This window comes from Oncorhynchus masou, chromosome 32, assembly GCF_036934945.1.
Source record: "Oncorhynchus masou masou isolate Uvic2021 chromosome 32, UVic_Omas_1.1, whole genome shotgun sequence".
Lineage (NCBI taxonomy): Eukaryota > Metazoa > Chordata > Actinopteri > Salmoniformes > Salmonidae > Oncorhynchus > Oncorhynchus masou.
Genome location: NC_088243.1, coordinates 11,744,865 through 11,770,194, shown reverse-complemented (window position 1 = coordinate 11,770,194; position 25,330 = coordinate 11,744,865). Strand labels below are relative to the sequence as shown.

Sequence of the window (25,330 nt, the reverse complement as noted above, 5' to 3'; positions counted from 1 at the left end):
TCGACAAGCTTAACTATGTCCAAGCAAATCACTTTCAAACTTTAGCGTTATGAAGGAAATGTAGAGATAAAACGTATTGGTGCTCGTTTAGCCACCTAAACTTGAAAATATGGCCATCCATTAAAATAAAGCAAGCTGTTATAGAAGATTCAAGTGGAGTGGTTGGTGGTGGATCATGGAGCAGTGGCTCGCATCTGAGGTAGGCTGGCTATAATAGCCTATAGGCTACAGTGTTGATGTTTGATGGCAGACTGTAATACCCATAGAACTACATGTAGAAGAAGGGTTAGTTATAAATACAGTGCCTTGCAAAAGTATTCATCCCCCTTGGCGTTTTTCCTATTTTGTTGCATTACAACATTTAATTTAAATAGATTTTTATTGGATTTTGATGTAATGGACATACACAAAATAGTCCAAATTGGTCAAGTGAAATTAAGAAAATAACTTGTTTCAGAAAATTCAAACAAAAGAAAAAAGGAAAAGTGGTGTGTGCATACCATATGCATTCACCCCCTTTGCTATGAAGCCCCTAAATAAGATCTGGTGCAACCAGTTATCTTCAGAAGTCACATAATTAGTTAAATAAAGTCCACCTGTGTGCAATCTAAGTGTCAAATGATCTGTCACATGATCTCAATAAATATACACCAGTTCTGAGAGACCCCAGAGTCTGCAACACCACTAAGCAAGTGGCACCACCAAGCAAGTGGCACCATGAAGACCTATGAGCTCTCCAAACAGGTCAGGGATAAAGTTGGGGAGAAGTACAGATCAGGGCTGGGTTATAAAAAAATATCTGAAACTTTGAACATCCTATGGAGCACCATTAAATCCATTATTAAAAAATGGAAAGAATATGGCACCACAACAAACCTGCCAAGAGAGGGCCGCCCACCAAAACTCACGGACCAGGCAAGGCGGGCATTAATCAGAGGCAACAAAGTAACCAAAGATAATAAGCTGCAAAGCGCAACAGCGGAGATTGGAGTATCCATATAACCACTTTAAGCCGTACATTCCAAAGAGTTGAGTTTTTTCTTTAAGCAATGGCCATTGCTTAAAGAAAAAAATAAGCAAACACGTTTGGTGTTTGCCAAAAGGCATGTGGGAGACTCCACAAACATATGGAAGAAGGTACTCTGATCAGATGAGACTAAAATTTAAAACCCAATACCTCTCATCATCAGCAGGGACTGGGAAACTGGTCAGAATTGAAGGAATGATGGATGGCGCTAAATACAGGGAAATTCTTGAGGGAAACCTGTTTCAGTCTTCCAGAAGTTTGAGACTGGGACGGAGGTTCACCTTCCAGCAGGACAATGACTCTAAAGCAACACTCGAGTGGTTTAAGGGGAATCATTTAAATGTCTTGGAATGGCCTAGTCAAAGCCCAGACCTCAATTTAATTTCTAATCTGTGGTGTGGCTTAAGGATTGCTGTACACTAGCGGAACCCATCCAACTTGAAGGAGCAGGAGCAGTTTTGTCTTGAAGAATGGGCAGAAATCCCAGTGGCTAGATGTGCCAAGCTTATAGAGACATACCCCAAGAGACTTGCTGTCATGGTCATTGGAATAACTGGACCAAGGCGCAGCGTGCGTAGAGTTCCACATGTTTATTAAATGAAACTCACAAAAACAATAAAGAACAAACGATACATGACGTTGTGTAGAGCTCACAAGCATCAACACATCGGATCGGATCCGACAGCTTTGGTGGCGCCTCTGGTGCGGGGATCGTCACCGGTTGCGCCGGACCGTGGATCGTTGTCGGAGAATCCGGACCGTGGATCGTCTCCGGGGACTCCGGACCATGGATCGTCGCCGGAGGAACCAAACCGTGGATCGTTGCCTGAAGCTCCGGTCCGTAGACTGTCAAAGGAGGAACCGGACCGTGGATCGTCGCCGGAGGCTCCGGACTGGGAACCGTCGTCATAGGCTCTGGACCTTGGATCGTCTCTGGAGGCTGAGCCGGCACAACCCGTCCTGAACAGATACCCACCTTAGCACGACAAGTGCGGGGAGCTGGCACAGTATGCACTGGGCTGTGGAGGCGCACTGGAGACACGGTGCGTAGACCCGGAAAACATGGCACCTGAACGGTGTCCAACTCCACAGAGTGAGTACAGGGAGTTGGTTCTGGTTCTCACCTTGGCTCCGCCAACCACCCCGTGTGCCTCCTCCAAACATTTTTGGAGGCTGCCTCTCAGGCTTCCGTCGTGGCCGCGAACCCCGGTGTCGTCGTTGTTTTTTTTCTTATTTCTTGTTTGTTTCACAATAAAAATATTTTGCATCTTCAAAGTGGTGGCATTTTGTGTAAATCAAATGATACAAACACCCAAAAAATACATTTTAATTCCAGATTGTAATGCAACAAAATAGGAAAAATGCCAAAGGGCATTACTTTCGCAAGCCACTGTATCTTTGATGAAACTGGAGCTGTGCAATAGATGAAGCGGAGGAATAGCGTTATAAATGTTACATATTGTTAAGCGGGCCCCTTTGTAACTAGCAGACGTATGCAGTGTTGCAATATTGCTGACTGATTACTAGCTAGTTGACAATAAAAGTGTGCGACTGTCATGGCCTTCCGTGCAATAACAGTTAAAGATATGGGAAGTAGCCAAAAACTGATCATAACCCAAACATTATAATGTTTGTGTGTGACTCAAAACACATTTTTGGGATTGGTTATTAGAGCATTCAATGTGTAGCTGGTGTAGTGTACTGGTTTCAATGCATATCATGAGCTTTGTTGATTAAGTTTGCCCTACCAATATGTTCATGTTGAAATCGCCACTGTGAATGCCAGTGCAACAGATCTTTCAGAATAACTAATACAACATTTAGCCAATAGGTCAAAAACTTTGTACAAAATCTCTGCAAAATAGTGCATTTGGGATTCCAAAAATATTTGTTTAAGTTAGTTTTATATAAACTGTTTTATGTATCACGTTAATTCAAAGCTATTCTTAACTATTTACAGTGCCTTGCGAAAGTATTCGGCCCCCTTGAACTTTGCGACCTTTTGCCACATTTCAGGTATCAAACATAAAGATATAAAACTGTATTTTTTTGTGAAGAATCAAAAACAAGTGGGACACAATCATGAAGTGGAACGACATTTATTGGAGTATTTCAAACTTTTTTAACAAATCAAAAACTGAAAAATTGGGCGTGCAAAATTATTCAGCCCCCTTAAGTTAATACTTTGTAGCGCCACCTTTTGCTGCGATTACAGCTGTAAGTCGCTTGGGGTATGTCTCTATCAGTTTTGCACATCGAGAGACTGAAATTTTTCCCATTCCTCCTTGCAAAACAGCTCGAGCTCAGTGAGGTTGGATGGAGAGCATTTGTGAACAGCAGTTTTCAGTTCTTTCCACAGATTCTCGATTGGATTCAGGTCTGGACTTTGACTTGGCCATTCTAACACCTGGATATGTTTATTTTTGAACCATTCCATTGTAGATTTTGCTTTATGTTTTGGATCATTGTCTTGTTGGAAGACAAATCTCCGTCCCAGTCTCAGGTCTTTTGCAGACTCCGTCAGGTTTTCTTCCAGAATGGTCATGTATTTGGCTCCATCCATCTTCCCATCAATTTTAACCATCTTCCCTGTCCCTGCTGAAGAAAAGCAGGCCCAAATCATGATGCTGCCACCACACTGTTTGACAGTGGGGATGGTGTGTTCAGGGTGATGAGCTGTGTTGCTTTTACGCCAAACATAACGTTTTGCATTGTTGCCAAAAAGTTCAATTTTGGTTTCATCTGACCAGAGCACCTTCTTCCACATGTTTGGTGTGTCTCCCAGGTGGCTTGTGGCAAACTTTAAACAAGACTTTTTATGGATATCTTTAAGAAATGGCTTTCTTCTTGCCACTCTTCCATAAAGGCCAGATTTGTGCAATATACGACTGATTGTTGTCCTATGGACAGAGTCTCCCACCTCAGCTGTAGATCTCTGCAGTTCATCCAGAGTGATCATGGGCCTCTTGGCTGCATCTCTGATCAGTCTTCTCCTTGTATGAGCTGAAAGTTTAGAGGTACGGCCAGGTCTTGGTAGATTTGCAGTGGTCTGATACTCCTTCCATTTCAATATTATCGCTTGCACAGTGCTCCTTGGGATGTTTAAAGCTTGGGAAATCTTTTTGTATCCAAATCCGGCTTTAAACTTCTTCACAACAGTATCTCGGACCTGCCTGGTGTGTTCCTTGTTCTTCATGATGCTCTTTGCGCTTTTAACGGACCTCTGAGACTATCACAGTGCAGGTGCATTTATACGGAGACTTGATTACACACAGGTGGATTGTATTTATCAACATTAGTCATTTAGATCAACATTGGATCATTCAGAGATCCTCACTGAACTTCTGGAGAGAGTTTGATGCACTGAAAGTAAAGGGGCTGAATAATTTTGCACGCCCAGTTTTTGATTTGTTAAAAAAGTTTGAAATATCCAATAAATGTCGTTCCACTTCATGATTGTGTCTCACTTGTTGTTGATTCTTCACAAAAAAATACAGTTTTATATCTTAATGTTTGAAGCCTGAAATGTGGCAAAAGGTTGCAAAGTTCAAGGGGGCCGAATACTTTCGCAAGGCACTGTATCTGTGTTTTATTCGTAACATTGTTCATATTTTTCATAGCCAACTTTCATGACCGGCATAATGGATTTGTGTCTGTGTAAATGTATGCAGAGATGAACTATGACAGAGAGGTCAGGGATAATGGGAAGGATTAGTGGTATGGGTTGTCCTGATTCCAAGAGGACAGCACATACTGTATAGTAGTGACATAGTAGTGAACATAGTACACAAGCTGATAATTCCCTTCGACTGCAATAATTACGTTCTACTTTAAAGTCCAATTATCAATATGCAAAGATTCATGATTATGCTGGACTATCTACAATACTTTAAGGTTTGTCTGCATCTATGGTATCTACATTTTCAATCTCTACCAAATGAATAAACATCAGCAACCTTAACATGATAACATATTGAAGATACATAAAAATATGTATATTTCTATAAAACGTGTATAGATAAATCATAGATGTGCTAGATCTACTGCTCTGGTGTTTTTCACAGTGTAGGATTGCATTTGTTACCTCCACCCTCAGCAGAAATATCTTGGTCCTCTTTCTCCTCAGCATCTGCCATAGCTGCCTCCTGAGCCTTGAGAATCTACCACACACAAACCAATAATATGACATACACAGAAAGGATCCCTTTAAAAAATAATTCATGAGGATCCAAATGTAGCCATAAGATGATAATGATGTTTAATTGTATACAAGTTTACAGTCTGTACAAAAAAATAAAAACTAACAATGCCATTTTCACGGATGGCCTCACCTCCATCAGAGTTTCGATCGAGGCGAAGTACTTTGACCACCAATCCAACATGCTCTCATCAAACTCTTCCTCCTCCACCTCGTCTCCTCCCTTCTTTCTCTTCTTCTTCTTCCCTCCCTTATCATCCTCCTACAACATCAATGTCAGGTTAGATTAATAGGCTGCAATATCCCTTTTACTATTTTAAACTACTGTACGACCTTTAACAAATAAACATTCACCTACAAATGAGACGTCGTAACACCTACCTCAATTTTAACCACCGCATCAGACCCCTGAAAAAGACCACAAAACATATTGGCCATATTACAAGGTTTTTATTCAAGTTTATTATTCAAATGAACATGAACATAATGGTGTGATGAGATCTTACAGAGTCCAGCTTAACCATGGTCTCCATCTTCTTGATGGAGGGTTCTGGCTCGTAGTTGACAATGATCTCCTCTGGTGGAGGACAAAGACCGCATGAGTGACATTTGTACAACTAATTTATTTTCCTGACCTGGGCAACGTGTAAGGGCACATGTGTGTGTGTGCCTGCATGTGTTTGTACCTTGAGTGTTCCAGTTGTTGGCTTGCTTGTCTGCTGCCCGGTAGATGAACTTGCGTAGAGTGGTGACAGCATGGTTCCCCACTAAGGTGTAGCGACCGAACGCTCTGCAGTCCACCACTCTGATGTTCAGGGGAGGGTGGAGCAGCTCGTTCTCAGGCAGATCCTGGAGAACGTAAGTTCACAGGAAATTAATGGGTCACATTTGGCACATGGTATCTTAATTGTGCAATTTCCTTGTTGTAAAACAGTTTTCTGGTTCAGAAAACTTCACATAACCACATTACAACCAACGGATCTCTGTTACAGTAAGGTAAAGATTTCGTTTTCATGACAATATCACAAAAAAGTCGTCCTATTTTGGTTGTTATTAGGCGAGAACCAGTTGAATGATGGAATGATTTTAAAGAGAACTTACCACCTCAAACATCTTAACCAGGGTGCCGAAGTTAGGATTTTTCTTGTAGTTCTGGATCAGGGAAGACTGGACCCCTTTACCGGCACATTCTATGTCCACACGAGGCCTGTCCACTGCGGCTAGATTGACCCTCTTCAGGTCCCTGAGCCCCCAGAACAGCACCTGGAAAAGGGGAACATTTCAGTAACACTTTATTTAAAGCGTACCTACATCAGGCCTTCATAACCATTAATGACACATTCATTACCTTTCATGACTCATTCATAACATATTCATAACCATTCATAACCCATTCATAACCCATTCATAACCCATTCATAACACCCATTCATAAGCAGTACATAAGCATTTCCTAAATGTTACAGCAATATTGACACACTTCCTGTACGCTAAGAGGAGGTTAACTCCCACCTCGATCCTGTACTTGCTGAGGACTGGTCTGATGCCCAGAGGGACAGGTAGGATGGGACCACGGTCCATGTCTGTGGGACCGTCGATGGGCGGCAGGTCAGCCTTACCATGCGGACCAATCTGAAACATGAACAGACGTTACAGGCATCAACATTACTGATTCATTTGGGTCTAATCAAATCATCTATTGTCACGTGACTGGCAGAAATAATATTTAGTTTTACTATTATTAACCTAGGAAATCTCAGAATACATCAACTTTGAAAGTAAAACTTCTACATTTATTTGTCCCACCATCAATTTCCCTCCACTTTGGGACAAATAATGTTGAGGTTGATCTATTGCCAGCTCACCTGCAGCAGTTCGAAGGCTGCCAGCATCTCTCCAGCGGTGCAATTCCCCCTATAGATCTGGTAGTACTCTAGTTGGGGAGGGAAACGTGGAGGTCCGTAGTGTTCGTCCGCCATCTTGGTTATGGGCTTGGCGAAAGTCCTGCCCATGAACTCTGCTTTGCCCTGGAGTCACATCGTAACATAACAGAAAGACAATCAAAATATAATCCTGACCCTGCTTTGATAAATCAAGGACCACACCATGTCCACAATTATGAATTAAGGTTTAAATATTTGAAAGAATGGTCTCTTTGAAATACTGTACTATCTACAATCTGAGGAAATTGGCCGGTGTTCACATTACAAGCGTTTTAATAGAACAATTTGATATCTAAAAAACAGTAGCATGAATACAATAGAGGGTGTTCATGCCACATCATTCATCAATAGGTTAAGTATGGTATTAGCTTACCCAACAAAGAGGCATGGCTTGACAATGCACATGCTTCAAAGCGCAAGATGATACAACAGAACAATGAAAATCAACTAGCCTGGTCCCAGATCTGTTTGTACAGTTTTGCCAACTTGACTTTAGGAGTTAGCTATACGCACACACTTCAGAAACGATCTGGGACCAGGCTGAAAAAAATGTTGGAAACGACACTCAAACATAACCACTGTACCGCATAAGCAAAAATCATCTTCCATTGAAGGAATGCAAGAGGGGTAAGGCTGATGTCCAGTGAATGGGTCTTTCCAGTTAGATCTTATACCTCTTGCATGCCTTGGTCCAAGGCTCTACAAACCTGTTCCTGGAGAGCTACCGTCCTGTATGTTTCCGCTCCAACCCTAATCAAGCACACCTGATTCACACCTGATAATTATCTAGTTGATAAGCTGAATCCATGTCAGGTTCGTTAGAACTGGAGCAAAAACCTACATGAGGGTAGCTCTCCAGGAACAGGGTTGGAGAGCACTAGCCTCGTACGAATTATCCTGTTCAGATCTCGTAAGATCTCGTAAGCTCGCGAGATCAGCATGGTTCGTACGAGGCTAGGAGAGCCCTGCCTCGGGGCATAATGCTCTCCTCCACTACTTACAGACTTCAATCAGAATTCAATTCACACTCTACTTATCCCGAGCCAGGGTCATCCAAAACAATGGTGTTTATGTTCAGGAATAGATATCAGATCATCAGTTGAGTAAACATATACATTCTTTCAAATATAATTCATATCAATTCTGTAAAATCAGATAAACATATAAGTTGCAACATAACTTGACAATGATGCTAACAAAGCACCTACTACTGTATCTACAAGACCTCATTCAAATGCAGAGACTCCTTTGAATGACATGTAATTTATGTTACTTAGATGACTGGAGCAGCAAGGAAAGACGGGGTCTGGGTTCTGCATCGTGCTTACCACCGTGTCCTGGTCATAGATTTCTATGACGATTATAGGAGGGTCGTCCCTGAGTTCGCCGACCTCTCCGAACAGTTCTACGTTGTCAAACACCATCAGCTGGTCCCAGGTGGGACACAGTGTCTCATTCAACACCTGGGCGGATAGTGACAATCATTCATTTATTCATTCATTCACAACCCATCTTGTTACTCTCGTTCACCATTCTGTTATTCTTATACTTAAATTACTTTAAAGATGACAGAAAGTTATATTTGTGGAATCACTGTTTTTCTTTAACAAATAAACAAAACAAACAAATCTAGTTGTCCTACCTCTGTGACCTGGCTGTGTGTGGAGAAGAAGACCCTGGCGAAGGGGTCAGAGAGGCCGCTGCTGTCTGCCGCAAACAGGCTGCGAGCCTGGTACATATGGACCCTCAGCTGAAAGATCTGCTTCACTGTGGAAGTGGGAGGGGGGGACATTTATCAATGGGATTCTCTAGCTTCCCTTATTCGTAGTGATACAATATGTGAATAGAATCTGAACTACTAAAAAAGACATTCCCATTCAAGTCAACGCTCCCTGAGGAACATCAGGGATGACAACCACCATAGGGGAGTTTGCTATAAAGCACAGACCGATCAGAGACCACCAGGGTAAGTCTGAGGGATCTGTCCTTTCTAATCACTCTATTTCTATGTTATATGTGGATATGTGTGGCACATGCATGGGACATCACCGTCTCCCTTACTCATGTGTCTAGACCGCTGTAATGTAATCAATGGGATTCTCTAGTTTTCCATACGCATAGTGATATATGTGATGAATTGGACGCCATCTATCTCTTAGTCCCTCTTACTCATGTATGTGAGGCTGATGGGAGGAGCAGACTGCGAGCCAGGTCCTTTCAGCATCTTGTTCTCCTCGAAGCCATTGGGCAGACCAGACAGGAAGTCTTTCCTCTGACGGTTCAGACCCAGCCACAGGTAGATCTCTGTCTTAGCCTGCACTGTCCAGCCAGCTGCCCCAAAGCCCTTCTTACCAGGCAGCTGGGCATGATGAGGCAAACACATGAATGGGAATCAGATGGACACAGCACCAGTGGTTCAGAACAAGTGAAAACTGAACTGGGAATGGCTGTAACTATAACTTTTAGGGGATTTCAAACTAAATCAATAAGCACACACTGGAAGAGGAAATAGGCATTTGGTTTTGGATGTAGAATAACTATTCAAAGACCTTAAGGAAGATGGTTTTGACTTTGCCACAGTCCTTCCCAGTCTCCTCGTCCACCCCGGAGTACAGGATGCCTTTGGAGGGGACACGGGCGTAGGCGATTCGCTTGTTATTACTCATCATCCAGATGTAGACGTCAGGGATGCTGTGCTGCGGCTGCCATTACACATCAGTCAGTCAGTCAACCAATCAATCAATCTCTAATATATTTACTGTCCCAATTGGGAAATTTATAGTGCAATCAAGGGTAAAAAAAACCACAATAACAATAATTCAACAAATATACACAATATAAAGGAAAAGAAAGATGAACAAAGACCTCTGGAATGTAATCAATAGTTTTAGATTGATTAACTACTGTATACGTATCGTATATACACTCCTTCCTGACTTACTTCATCAGCTAGGAACCTGAGCTTGTGGAGAAAGTTTTGCACCAGCTTGATCTTATCCCTCACTGTGTTCTTCTTCACCTGTGTCCTGATGGTCTTAGCCTGCTGACCTAAGTTCTCCTAAAAGCAAACACAATGAGACAAGTACACTTTTTACCACTGACACACCACATGAATGGCCTGTTTCCTGGACACAGATCAATCCCAGTCTTGAACTGAAAAGCAGGCTCAGTAGAAATAGCTTTTTAGTCCAGGACTAGGTGTAATATGTGACAGAGAATTATATATGGAAACATTACAATCATGGATCATGTGTGTCGTACCAGTTCCCTCATGCAGGACTTGAGTCTCTCCTTGTCCAGCTTGGTCCTCCCAGTCTGGTTTTGGTCCTTGTTAGCCAGAGTCAGAAATTGACTGGGGGAAAAAATCATTAAATGTCAGTCAATGGTACCCGAAATGGCACCCTAAACCCTATATAGTGCACTATTGATCAGGGATTACGGGATACAGACAATGTCCTCCTAAAAACAAGGAATTGAGTAAGACAGTACCGAGTCAGTAGTAGTAATCAGTAGTGATAAAGGGTCAGTATAGAGCCAGTAGGACTCAGTAGGGTTATCAGTATAGAGCCAGTAGGACTCAGTAGGGTTATCCGTACCCAACCAGTAGGACTCAGTAGAGTTATCAGTATAGAGCCAGTAGGACTCAGTAGTGTTATCAGTATAGAGCCAGTAGGACTCAGTAGAGTTATCGGTACAGAGCCAGTAGTAGGACTCAGTAGGGTTATCAGTATAGAGCCAGTAGGACTCAGTCGGGTTATCAGTATAGAGCTAGTAGTAGGACTTAGTAGGGTTATCAGTATAGAGCCAGTAGGACTCAGTAGGGTTATCAGTATAGAGCCAGTAGGACTCAGTAGGGTTATCAGTACAGAGCCAGTAGGACTCAGTCGGGTTATCAGCATAGAGCCAGTAGGACTCAGTAGGGTTATCCGTACAGAGCCAGTAGGACTCAGTAGAGTTATCAGTATAGAGCCAGTAGGACTCAGTAGGGTCATCCGTACAGAACCAGTAGGACTCAGTAGAGTTATCAGTATAGAGCCAGTAGGACTCAGTAGGGTTATCAGTACAGAGCCAGTAGGACTCAGTCGGGTTATCAGTATAGAGCCAGTAGGACTCAGTAGGGTTATCCGTACAGAGCCAGTAGGACTCAGTAGAGTTATCAGTATAGAGCCAGTAGGACTCAGTAGGGTTATCAGTATAGACTCAGTAGGGTTATCAGTATAGAGCCAGTAGGACTCAGTTGGGCTATCAGTATAGAGCCAGTAGGACTCAGTAGGGTTGTCAGTACAGAGCCAGTAGGACTCAGTCGGGTTATCAGTATAGACTCAGTAGGGTTATCAGTATAGAGCCAGTAGGACTCAGTAGGGTTATCCGTACAGAGCCAGTAGGACTCAGTAGAGTTATCAGTATAGAGCCAGTAGGACTCAGTAGGGTTATCAGTATAGACTCAGTAGGGTTATCAGTATAGAGCCAGTAGGACTCAGTTGGGCTATCAGTATAGAGCCAGTAGGACTCAGTAGGGTTGTCAGTACAGAGCCAGTAGGACTCAGTAGTGTTATCAGTATAGAGCCAGTAGACCTCAGTAGGGTTAAAGGGTCAGTAGAGACCTGCATCCATTGCTGAGATCCTCCAAGACCCCTCTCAGTCTGCGTTCAGGATATGTCTTCTCTGTCTTAATGACCTCCTGAACATCGTTCAGACCCTCCTCCTGTTGACACAGTGTTATAGACATGATATAACATTACTCTGATGTTTTAAGAATGTTTGTAACAGAACTATTTATTACGTTTTACTAATGTCATTCTTATACGTTTCAATTGGGTAACAGTGATTGATTGACCCACCAGTTTATCGGCAATGTTGTCTATAAGGTTGGCATTGTATAGTCTTCTTCTCTGGTCCTGCCACCAGCTCTTGATGTAAATACACGGCTTTCTCTCAAAGTAAGGCAGGTGGAAATAGTTTCTGAAAGTTTGAGATGCACAAAAAGAGAGAATGAAACCTGACCTACTGAGACTTATGATTCAGTTGCAGAGAATAAAAACAACACTTCCGGCAGGAAAACTAGCTGAAACGATTGTCATTAGATCTAGTTCACAACCAGAAATAACTTCCTTTCAACCAGCTTGACATGCTGGGGTACTCTGCAAAATTCTAGGAACTTGAATAAATTCACAAGTTTTTCCAAAATCCCGGTTGAATTCCCCTGAATCAGGAGGGAATAAGCAGGAAACCCAGAATCCTCCAACCAGGATTTTTGGAAAACCAGGGAAGTTATTGAAAGTTCCCAGAATTTTGCAACCCTAGATCTGATCTGTCTGTGATGACTGGTTTCGTCGGCGGGATGGTGGACACTGAGACCAGGTCATTATCTAATGTGTCTGTTGGCATCTGACCTGTCGGTGATGACTGGTTTCATGGGCAGGATGGTGGACACTGAGACCAGGTCATTATCTAATGTGTCTGTTGGCATCTGACCTGTCTGTGATGACTGGTTTCATGGGCGGGATGGTGGACACTGAGACCAGGTCAGTATCTAATGTGTCTGTTGGCATCTGACCTGTCGGTGATGACTGGTTTCATGGGCGGGATGGTGGACACTGAGACCAGGTCATTATCTAATGTGTCTGTTGGCATCTGACCTGTCGGTGATGACTGGTTTCATGGGCAGGATGGTGGACACTGAGACCAGGTCATTATCTAATGTGTCTGTTGGCATCTGACCTGTCGGTGATGACTGGTTTCATGGGCGGGATGGTGGACACTGAGACCAGGTCATTATCTAATGTGTCTGTTGGCATCTGACCTGTCGGTGATGACTGGTTTCATGGGCGGGATGGTGGACACTGAGACCAGGTCATTATCTAATGTGTCTGTTGGCATCTGACCTGTCGGTGATGACTGGTTTCATGGGCGGGATGGTGGACACTGAGACCAGGTCATTATCTAATGTGTCTGTTGGCATCTAACCTGTCGGTGATGACTGGTTTCATGGGCGGGATGGTGGACACTGAGACCAGGTCATTATCTAATGTGTCTGTTGGCATCTAACCTGTCGGTGATGACTGGTTTCATGGGCGGGATGGTGGACACTGAGACCAGGTCATTATCTAATGTGTCTGTTGGCATCTGACCTGTCGGTGATGACTGGTTTCATGGGCGGGATGGTGGACACTGAGACCAGGTCATTATCTAATGTGTCTGTTGGCATCTGACCTGTCGGTGATGACTGGTTTCATGGGCAGGATGGTGGACACTGAGACCAGGTCAGTATCTAATGTGTCTGTTGGCATCTGACCTGTCGGTGATGACTGGTTTCATGGGCAGGATGGTGGACACTGAGACCAGGTCATTATCTAATGTGTCTGTTGGCATCTGACCTGTCGGTGATGACTGGTTTCATGGGCGGGATGGTGGACACTGAGACCAGGTCATTATCTAATGTGTCTGTTGGCATCTGACCTGTCGGTGATGACTGGTTTCATGGGCGGGATGGTGGACACTGAGACCAGGTCAGTATCTAATGTGTCTGTTGGCATCTGACCTGTCGGTGATGACTGGTTTCATGGGCGGGATGGTGGACACTGAGACCAGGTCATTATCTAATGTGTCTGTTGGCATCTGACCTGTCGGTGATGACTGGTTTCATGGGCGGGATGGTGGACACTGAGACCAGGTCATTATCTAATGTGTCTGTTGGCATCTGACCTGTCTGTGATGACTGGTTTCATGGGCGGGATGGTGGACACTGAGACCAGGTCATTATCTAATGTGTCTGTTGGCATCTGACCTGTCGGTGATGACTGGTTTCATGGGCGGGATGGTGGACACTGAGACCAGGTCAGTATCTAATGTGTCTGTTGGCATCTGACCTGTCGGTGATGACTGGTTTCATGGGCAGGATGGTGGACACTGAGACCAGGTCATTATCTAATGTGTCTGTTGGTATCTGACCTGTCGGTGATGACTGGTTTCGTCGGCGGGGTGGTGGACACTGAGACCAGGTCATTATCTAATGTGTCTGTTGGCATCTGACCTGTCGGTGATGACTGGTTTCATGGGCGGGATGGTGGACACTGAGACCAGGTCCTTATCTAATGTGTCTGTTGGCATCTAACCTGTCTGTGATGACTGGTTTCATGGGCGGGATGGTGGACACTGAGACCAGGTCATTATCTAATGTGTCTGTTGGCATCTAACCTGTTGGTGATGACTGGTTTCATGGGCAGGATGGTGGACACTGAGACCAGGTCATTATCTAATGTGTCTGTTGGCATCTAACCTGTCGGTGATGGCTGGTTTCATGGGCAGGATGGTGGACACTGAGACCAGGTCATTATCTAATGTGTCTGTTGGCATCTAACCTGTCGGTGATGACTGGTTTCATGGGCGGGATGGTGGACACTGAGACCAGGTCATTATCTAATGTGTCTGTTGGCATCTAACCTGTCGGTGATGACTGGTTTCATGGGCGGAATGGTGGACACTGAGACCAGGTCATTATCTAATGTGTCTGTTGGCATCTGACCCTTCGGTGATGACTGGTTTCATGGGCGGGATGGTGGACACTGAGACCAGGTCATTATCTAATGTGTCTGTTGGCATCTGACCTGTCGGTGATGACTGGTTTCATGGGCGGGATGGTGGACACTGAGACCAGGTCATTATCTAATGTGTCTGTTGGCATCTGACCTGTCGGTGATGACTGGTTTCATCGGCGGGATGGTGGACACTGAGACCAGGTCATTATCTAATGTGTCTGTTGGCATCTGACCTGTCGGTGATGACTGGTTTCATGGGCGGGATGGTGGACACTGAGACCAGGTCCTTATCTAATGTGTCTGTTGGCATCTAACCTGTCTGTGATGACTGGTTTCATGGGCGGGATGGTGGACACTGAGACCAGGTCATTATCTAATGTGTCTGTTGGCATCTGACCTGTCGGTGATGACTGGTTTCATGGGCGGGATGGTGGACACTGAGACCAGGTCAGTATCTAATGTGTCTGTTGGCATCTGACCTGTCGGTGATGACTGGTTTCATGGGCAGGATGGTGGACACTGAGACCAGGTCAGTATCTAATGTGTCTGTTGGCATCTGACCTGTCGGTGATGACTGGTTTCATGGGCGGGATGGTGGACACTGAGACCAGGTCATTATCTAATGTGTCTGTTGGCATCTGACCTGTCGGTGATGACTGGTTTCATGAGCGGGATGGTGGACACTGAGACCAGGTCATTATCTAATGTGTCTGTTGGCATCTGACCTGTCGGTGATGACTGGTTTTATCGGCGGGGTGGTGGACACTGAGACCAGGTCATTATCTAATGTGTCTGTTGGCATCTAACCTGTCGGTGATGACTGGTTTCATGGGCGGGATGGTGGACACTGAGACCAGGTCCTTATCTAATGTGTCTGTTGGCATCTAACCTGTCTGTGATGACTGGTTTCATGGGCGGGATGGTGGACACTGAGACCAGGTCATTATCTAATGTGTCTGTTGGCATCTGACCTGTCGGTGATGACTGGTTTTATCGGCGGGGTGGTGGACACTGAGACCAGGTCATTATCTAATGTGTCTGTTGGCATCTAACCTGTCGGTGATGACTGGTTTCATGGGCGGAATGGTGGACACTGAGACCAGGTCATTATCTAATGTGTCTGTTGGCATCTGACCTGTCGGTGATGACTGGTTTCATGGGCGGGATGGTGGACACTGAGACCAGGTCATTATCTAATGTGTCTGTTGGCATCTGACCTGTCGGTGATGACTGGTTTCATGGGCGGGATGGTGGACACTGAGACCAGGTCATTATCTAATGTGTCTGTTGGCATCTAACCTGTCAGTGATGACTGGTTTTATCGGCGGGGTGGTGGACACTGAGACCAGGTCATTATCTAATGTGTCTGTTGGCATCTGACCTGTCGGTGATGACTGGTTTCATGGGCGGGATGGTGGACACTGAGACCAGGTCATTATCTAATGTGTCTGTTGGCATCTGACCTGTCGGTGATGACTGGTTTCATGGGCAGGATGGTGGACACTGAGACCAGGTCATTATCTAATGTGTCTGTTGGTATCTGACCTGTCGGTGATGACTGGTTTCGTCGGCGGGGTGGTGGACACTGAGACCAGGTCATTATCTAATGTGTCTGTTGGCATCTGACCTGTCGGTGATGACTGGTTTCATGGGCGGGATGGTGGACACTGAGACCAGGTCCTTATCTAATGTGTCTGTTGGCATCTAACCTGTCTGTGATGACTGGTTTCATGGGCGGGTTGGTGGACACTGAGACCAGGTCATTATCTAATGTGTCTGTTGGCATCTGACCTGTCGGTGATGACTGGTTTCATGGGCGGGATGGTGGACACTGAGACCAGGTCAGTATCTAATGTGTCTGTTGGCATCTGACCTGTCGGTGATGACTGGTTTCATGGGCAGGATGGTGGACACTGAGACCAGGTCAGTATCTAATGTGTCTGTTGGCATCTGACCTGTCGGTGATGACTGGTTTCATGGGCGGGATGGTGGACACTGAGACCAGGTCATTATCTAATGTGTCTGTTGGCATCTGACCTGTCGGTGATGACTGGTTTCATGAGCGGGATGGTGGACACTGAGACCAGGTCATTATCTAATGTGTCTGTTGGCATCTAACCTGTCAGTGATGACTGGTTTTATCGGCGGGGTGGTGGACACTGAGACCAGTTCATTATCTAATGTGTCTGTTGGCATCTGACCTGTCGGTGATGACTGGTTTCATGGGCGGGATGGTGGACACTGAGACCAGGTCATTATCTAATGTGTCTGTTGGCATCTGACCTGTCTGTGATGACTGGTTTCATGGGCGGGATGGTGGACACTGAGACCAGGTCATTATCTAATGTGTCTGTTGGCATCTGACCTGTCGGTGATGACTGGTTTCATGGGCGGGATGGTGGACACTGAGACCAGGTCAGTATCTAATGTGTCTGTTGGCATCTGACCTGTCGGTGATGACTGGTTTCATGGGCAGGATGGTGGACACTGAGACCAGGTCATTATCTAATGTGTCTGTTGGTATCTGACCTGTCGGTGATGACTGGTTTCGTCGGCGGGGTGGTGGACACTGAGACCAGGTCATTATCTAATGTGTCTGTTGGCATCTGACCTGTCGGTGATGACTGGTTTCATGGGCGGGATGGTGGACACTGAGACCAGGTCCTTATCTAATGTGTCTGTTGGCATCTAACCTGTCTGTGATGACTGGTTTCATGGGCGGGATGGTGGACACTGAGACCAGGTCATTATCTAATGTGTCTGTTGGCATCTAACCTGTTGGTGATGACTGGTTTCATGGGCAGGATGGTGGACACTGAGACCAGGTCATTATCTAATGTGTCTGTTGGCATCTAACCTGTCGGTGATGGCTGGTTTCATGGGCAGGATGGTGGACACTGAGACCAGGTCATTATCTAATGTGTCTGTTGGCATCTAACCTGTCGGTGATGACTGGTTTCATGGGCGGGATGGTGGACACTGAGACCAGGTCATTATCTAATGTGTCTGTTGGCATCTAACCTGTCGGTGATGACTGGTTTCATGGGCGGAATGGTGGACACTGAGACCAGGTCATTATCTAATGTGTCTGTTGGCATCTGACCCTTCGGTGATGACTGGTTTCATGGGCGGGATGGTGGACACTGAGACCAGGTCATTATCTAATGTGTCTGTTGGCATCTGACCTGTCGGTGATGACTGGTTTCATGGGCGGGATGGTGGACACTGAGACCAGGTCATTATCTAATGTGTCTGTTGGCATCTGACCTGTCGGTGATGACTGGTTTCATCGGCGGGATGGTGGACACTGAGACCAGGTCATTATCTAATGTGTCTGTTGGCATCTGACCTGTCGGTGATGACTGGTTTCATGGGCGGGATGGTGGACACTGAGACCAGGTCATTATCTAATGTGTCTGTTGGCATCTTACCTGTCGGTGATGACTGGTTTCATGGGCGGGATGGTGGACACTGAGACCAGGTCATTATCTAATGTGTCTGTTGGCATCTAACCTGTCAGTGATGACTGGTTTTATCGGCGGGATGGTGGACACTGAGACCAGGTCATTATCTAATGTGTCTGTTGGCATCTGACCTGTCGGTGATGACTGGTTTCATGGGCGGGATGGTGGACACTGAGACCAGGTCATTATCTAATGTGTCTGTTGGCATCTGACCTGTCTGTGATGACTGGTTTCATGGGCGGGATGGTGGACACTGAGACCAGGTCATTATCTAATGTGTCTGTTGGCATCTGACCTGTCGGTGATGACTGGTTTCATGGGCGGGATGGTGGACACTGAGACCAGGTCAGTATCTAATGTGTCTGTTGGCATCTGACCTGTCGGTGATGACTGGTTTCATGGGCAGGATGGTGGACACTGAGACCAGGTCATTATCTAATGTGTCTGTTGGTATCTGACCTGTCGGTGATGACTGGTTTCGTCAGCGGGGTGGTGGACACTGAGACCAGGTCATTATCTAATGTGTCTGTTGGCATCTGACCTGTCGGTGATGACTGGTTTCATGGGCGGGATGGTGGACACTGAGACCAGGTCCTTATCTAATGTGTCTGTTGGCATCTAACCTGTCTGTGATGACTGGTTTCATGGGCGGGATGGTGGACACTGAGACCAGGTCATTATCTAATGTGTCTGTTGGCATCTAACCTGTTGGTGATGACTGGTTTCATGGGCAGGATGGTGGACACTGAGACCAGGTCATTATCTAATGTGTCTGTTGGCATCTAACCTGTCGGTGATGGCTGGTTTCATGGGCGGGATGGTGGACACTGAGACCAGGTCATTATCTAATGTGTCTGTTGGCATCTAACCTGTCGGTGATGACTGGTTTCATGGGCGGGATGGTGGACACTGAGACCAGGTCATTATCTAATGTGTCTGTTGGCATCTGACCTGTCGGTGATGACTGGTTTCATCGGCGGGGTGGTGGACACTGAGACCAGGTCATTATCTAATGTGTCTGTTGGCATCTGACCTGTCGGTGATGACTGGTTTCATGGGCAGGATGGTGGACACTGAGACCAGGTCATTATCTAATGTGTCTGTTGGCATCTGACCTGTCGGTGATGACTGGTTTCATGGGCGGGATGGTGGACACTGAGACCAGGTCATTATCTAATGTGTCTGTTGGCATCTGACCTGTCGGTGATGACTGGTTTCATGGGCGGGATGGTGGACACTGAGACCAGGTCAGTATCTAATGTGTCTGTTGGCATCTAACCTGTCGGTGATGACTGGTTTCATGGGCAGGATGGTGGACACTGAGACCAGGTCATTATCTAATGTGTCTGTTGGCATCTGACCTGTCGGTGATAACTGGTTTCATGGGCGGGATGGTGCACACTGAGACCAGGTCATTATCTAATGTGTCTGTTGGCATCTAACCTGTCGGTGATGACTGGTTTCATGGGCGGGATGGTGGACACTGAGACCAGGTCATTATCTAATGTGTCTGTTGGCATCTGACCTGTCGGTGATGACTGGTTTCATGGGCAGGATGGTGGACACTGAGACCAGGTCATTATCTAATGTGTCTGTTGGCATCTGACCTGTCGGTGATGACTGGTTTCATGGGCAGGATGGTGGACACTGAGACCAGGTCATTATCTAATGTGTCTGTTGGCATCTGACCTGTCGGTGATGGCTGGTTTCATGGGCAGGATGGTGGACACTGAGACCAGGTCATTATCTAATGTGTCTGTTGGCATCTAACCTGTCGGTGACGACTGGTTTCATGGGCAGGATGGTGGACACTGAGACCAGGTCATTATCTAATGTGTCTGTTGGCATCTGACCTGTCGGTGATGACTGGTTTTATCGGCGGGGTGGTGGACACTGAGACCAGGTCATTATCTAATGTGTCTGTTGGCATCTGACCTGTCGGTGATGACTGGTTTTATCGGCGGGGTGGTGGACACTGAGACCAGGTCATTATCTAATGTGTCTGTTGGCATCTGACCTGTCGGTGATGACTGGTTTCATGGGCGGGATGGTGGACACTGAGACCAGGTCATTATCTAATGTGTCTGTTGGCATCTGACCTGTCGGTGATGACTGGTTTCATGGGCAGGATGGTGGACACTGAGACCAGGTCATTATCTAATGTGTCTGTTGGCATCTGACCTGTCGGTGATGACTGGTTTTATCGGCGGGGTGGTGGACACTGAGACCAGGTCATTATCTAATGTGTCTGTTGGCATCTGACCTGTCGGTGATGACTGGTTTTATCGGCGGGGTGGTGGACACTGAGACCAGGTCATTATCTAATGTGTCTGTTGGCATCTAACCTGTCGGTGATGACTGGTTTCATCGGCGGGGTGGTGGACACTGAGACCAGGTCATTGTCATCATCTCCCTCCTCTTCATCACTAGATCCATGGATCAACTCTGTCTCCTCTTCATCTCCGTCTCCCCCACTCTTTCCGCTACTCGACTTGAGTTTGGTCACACCATCAATCTCACTCCCATAGTTACCTAGTTAAAAGACGAAAGTAAAAAATATGGCGATATACACTGTTCAAAAGTTTGGGGTCACTTAGAAATGTCCTTGTTTTCGAAAGAAAGACACATTTTTTGTCCATTAAAATATCATCAAATTGATCGGAAATACAGTGTAGACGTTGTTAATGTTGTAAATGACTATTGTAGCAGGAAATGGCTGATCTTTAATGGAATATCATTGAACCCACAAACCCACAGATGTTCCAGATACTCAACTAGTCTAAAGAAGGCCAGTTTTATTGCTTCTTTAAACAGAACAACAGTTTTCAGCTGTGCTAACATAATTGCAAAGGGTTTTCTAATGATCAATTAGCCTTTTTAAATGATAAACTTGGATTAGCTAACACAAATGCCATTGGAACACAGGAGTGATGGTTGCTGATAATGGGCCTCTGAACGTCTATGTAGATATTCCATTAAAAATCAGTCGTTTCCATCTACAATACTAATTTACAATTTTCTATTTTATTTATTTATTTATTTTACCTTTATTTAACCAGGTAGGCAAGTTGAGAACAAGTTCTCATTTACAATTGCGACCTGGCCAAGATAAAGCAAAGCAGTTCGACACATACAACAACACAGAGTTACACATGGAGTAAAACAAAAAATACAGTCAATAATACAGTAGAAAAATAAGTCTATATACAATGTGAGCAAATGAGGTGAGATAAGGGAGGTAAAGGCAAAAAAAAAGGCCATAGTGGCGAAGTAAAGACAATATAGCTAGTAAAACACTGGAATGGTAGATTTGCAGTGGAAGAATGTGCAAAGTAGAGATTAAATAATGGGGTGCAAAGGAGCAAAATAAATAAATACAGTAGGGGGAGAGGTAGTTGTTTGGGCTAAATTATAGATGGGCTATGTACAGGTGCAGTAATCTGTGAGCTGCTCTGACAGCTGGTGCTTAAAGCTAGTTAGGGAGATAAGTGTTTCCAGTTTCAGAGATTTTTGTAGTTTGTTCCAGTCATTGGCAGCAGAGAACTGGAAAGGAGAGGCGGCCAAAGGAATAATTGGTTTTGGGGGTGACTAGAGAGATATACCTGCTGGAGCGCGTGCTACAGGTGGGTGCTGCTATGGTGACCAGCGAGCTGAGATAAGGGGGGACTTTACCTAGCCGAGTCTTGTAGATGACATGGAGCCAGTGGGTTTGGCGACGAGTATGAAGCGAGGGCCAGCCAACGAGAGCGTACAGGTCGCAATGGTGGGTAGTATATGGGGCTTTGGTGACAAAACGGATTGCACTGTGATAGACTGCATCCAATTTGTTGAGTAGGGTATTGGAGGCTATTTTGTAAATTACATCGCCGAAGTTGAGGATCGGTAGGATGGTCAGATTTACAAGGGTATGTTTGGCAGCATGAGTGAAGGATGCTTTGTTGCGATATAGGAAGTCAATTCTTGATTTAACTTTGGATTGGAGATGTTTGATGTGAGTCTGGAAGGAGAGTTTACAGTCTAACCAGACACCTAGGTATTTGTAGTTGCCCACATATTATAAGTCAGAACTGTCCAGAGTAGTGATGCTGGACGGGCGGGCAGGTGCGGGCAGCGATCGGTTGAAGAACATGCATTTAGTTTTACTTGTATTTAAGAGCAATTGGAGGCCACGGAAGGAGAGTTGTATGGCATTGAAGCTCGTCTGGAGGGTTGTTAACACAGTGTCCAAAGAAGGGCCAGAAGTATATAGAATGGTGTCGTCTGCGTAGAGGTGTATCAGAGACTCACCAGCAGCAAGAGCAACATCATTGATGTATACAGAGAAGAGAGTCGGTCCAAGAATTTAACCCTGTGGCACCACCATTGAGACTGCCAGTGGCCCGGACAACAGGCCCTCCGATTTGACACACTGAACTCTATCAGAGAAGTAGTTGGTGAACCAGGCGAGGCAATCACTTGAGAAACCAAGGCTATCGAGTCTGCCGATGAGGATGTGGTGATTGACAGAGTCGAAAGCCTTGGCCAGGTCAATGAATACGGCTGCACAGTATTGTTTCTTATCGATGGTGGTTAAGATATCGTTTAGGACCTTGAGCTTGGCTGAGGTGCACCCATGACCAGCACTGAAACCAGATTGCATAGCGGAGAAGGTATGGTGGGATTCGAAATGGTCGGTAATCTGATTGTTGACTTGGCTATTGAAGACCTTAGAAAGGCAGGGTAGGATAGATATAGGTCTGTAGCATTTTGGGTCAAGATGGTCCCCCCCTTTGAAGAGGGGGATGACCGCAGCTGCTTTCCAATCTTTGGGAATCTCAGACGACACGAAAGAGAGGTTGAACAGGCTAGTAATAGGGGTTGCAACAATTTCCGCAGATAATTTTAGAAAGAAAGGGTCCAGATTGTCTAGTCCGGCTGATTTGTAGGGGTCCAGATTTTGCAGCTCTTTCAGAACATCAGCTGACTGGATTTGGGAGAAGGAGAAATGGAGAAGGCTTGGGCGAGTTGCTGTGGGGGGTGCAGTGCTGTTGACCGGGGTGGGGATAGCCAGGTGGAAAGCATGGCCAGCCGTAGAAAAATGCTTATCGAAATTCTCAATTATAGTGGATTTATCAGTGGTGACAGTGTTTCCTATCCTCAGTGCAGTGGGCAGCTGGGAGGAGGTGTTCTTATTCTCCATGAACTTTACAGTGTCCCAGACCTTTTTTGAGTTTAAGTTTAACATTAACAATGTCTACACTGTATTTCTGATCAATTTGATGTTCTTTTAATGGACAAAAAATGGGCTTTTCTTTAAAAAAATTCTAAGTGACCCCAAACTTTTGAACGGTATTGTAAATCAAAGGTTGGTTACCCGGACCCAAATTAAGCCTAGAATTGAATTAAAAATAATTGTCAATGGAGAATCTTCATTGAGGGATGGTTTCTTAGGTACGGATTGAGGCTATTCCAAGATTACCAACCCAGGACTAGTTTTACAGTAACTGTCCAGCGTAAATCTCACTTTTAAAAGTTTATATTCTGTTAACTTATACCGAAATAATGTTGACTCATCCTACAACACTTCAAAAACCCCACCTCAAACAACCGTTTAAAAAATGCTTGCTGTTTCCTCATAAAGGATGATGTCATGTTGGCTCATTGGCTGAGCTATTGAAGCTACGAACCTATTGTAACCTCGAAGCAGATTGGTTTGTCCCCGATCTTCCTGTCAATCATGGTGGCCTCCAGGAACGCCCCGAAGAGGAAGAACTCTTCCACTTTCCCTGTGGCGCTCTGGATGGAAAGAGACACAAACATTAACATGGAAATACATTATAACAGGAATAATCCCCCCCACTTTCACAGTGGCATTCTGGAGGGATGGAGACACAAAGATTAACATGGAAATACATTATAACAGGAATTATCCTCCCCACTTTCACAGTGACATTCTGGAGGGATGGAGACACAAAGATTCATTTTGAAACCGTCATATGTGATAACTAGATGTATATTATATGAACTAAAGAATGTGGACACCTGCTCGTTGAACATCTCATTCAAAAAGCATTATTCCTCCTCCTCCAAACTTTACAGTTGACACTATGCATTGTGGCTGGCAGCTTTCTCTTGGCACCCACCAAACCCAGATTCCTCAGTCGGGGCGACGGGTAGTCCAGTGGTTACAGTGTTGGGCCAGTAACTGAAAGGTTGCTAGATTGAATCCCTGAGCTGGCAAGCTAAAAACCTGTCGTTCTGCCCCTGAACAGACAGTTAACCCACTGTTCCCAGGCCGTCATTGTAAATAAGAATTTGTTCTTAACTGACTTGCCTAGTTAAATAAAGGTTAAAAAAAACAAAAATGGTGAAGTGTGATTCATCACTCCAGACTATGTGTTTCTACTGCTCCAGGGTCCAATGGTGGCAAGCTTTACACCACACCAGCTGACACTTGGCATCGTGCATGGTGATCTTAGGCTGCTTGGACATGGAAACCTGATTCATGAAGCTCCAGACTAACAGCTCTTGTGCTGATGTTGCTTCCAGAGGCAGTTTGGAACTTGGTAGTGAGTGATGCAACTGAGGACAGATTCTTTTTGCGCTTCAGCACTTGGCGGCCCCGTTCTGTGAGCTTGTGTGGTCAACCACTTCGCAGCTGAGCCGTCATTGACATTTCCTCTTCACAACAACAGCACTTACGGTTTACCGGGACAGCTCTAGCTAACAAGGCAGAAATGTGAAATTTGATGAACTGACTTGTTGGAAAAGTGGCATCCTATGACGGTGCCACGTTGAAAGTCACTGAGCTCTTCAGTAAGGCCATTTACTACTAATTTTTGTCTATGGAGATTGCATGGCTTTCTGCTCGATTTTATACACGTGTCAGCAACGGGTGTGGATGAAATTACCGAATCCTCTAATTTGAAGGGGAGTCCACATACTTTTGTATATATAGTGTACGGCTTCAGAATGCTGTAATGTGTACAATATGGTGAGTGATGTATGAAAATATATGAGAGTATGGTGAGTATTTCCATAATGAGTATGGAAATGCGGTGCATGCAGGGTTCTGGTCCAGGACAAAGACCTGTAACGGTCACATAGACGGTCCCTGACTCGATCGGCTCTGTGACGTACATTGTCTGAACACATAAAAGACCTCTATTAATGGAAACAGT

General features: G+C 45.2%; 1 protein-coding gene across 1 annotated transcript in view; it reads right to left on the bottom strand.

Moving 5' to 3' along the window:
- Positions 1–25,330, bottom strand: part of LOC135526898 (otoferlin-like) — a 48,159-nt gene that overhangs the window by 14,367 nt on the left and 8,462 nt on the right. The window contains 18 exon segments of the mRNA XM_064955565.1: positions 5,112–5,187; positions 5,359–5,487; positions 5,607–5,633; positions 5,732–5,802; positions 5,912–6,074; positions 6,327–6,488; positions 6,738–6,857; positions 7,091–7,252; positions 8,497–8,631; positions 8,811–8,935; positions 9,338–9,527; positions 9,718–9,870; positions 10,110–10,226; positions 10,430–10,520; positions 11,773–11,873; positions 12,010–12,130; positions 20,516–20,702; positions 23,837–23,945. Of these exon segments, the coding sequence (XP_064811637.1) occupies positions 5,112–5,187; positions 5,359–5,487; positions 5,607–5,633; positions 5,732–5,802; positions 5,912–6,074; positions 6,327–6,488; positions 6,738–6,857; positions 7,091–7,252; positions 8,497–8,631; positions 8,811–8,935; positions 9,338–9,527; positions 9,718–9,870; positions 10,110–10,226; positions 10,430–10,520; positions 11,773–11,873; positions 12,010–12,130; positions 20,516–20,702; positions 23,837–23,945 (2,239 nt within the window).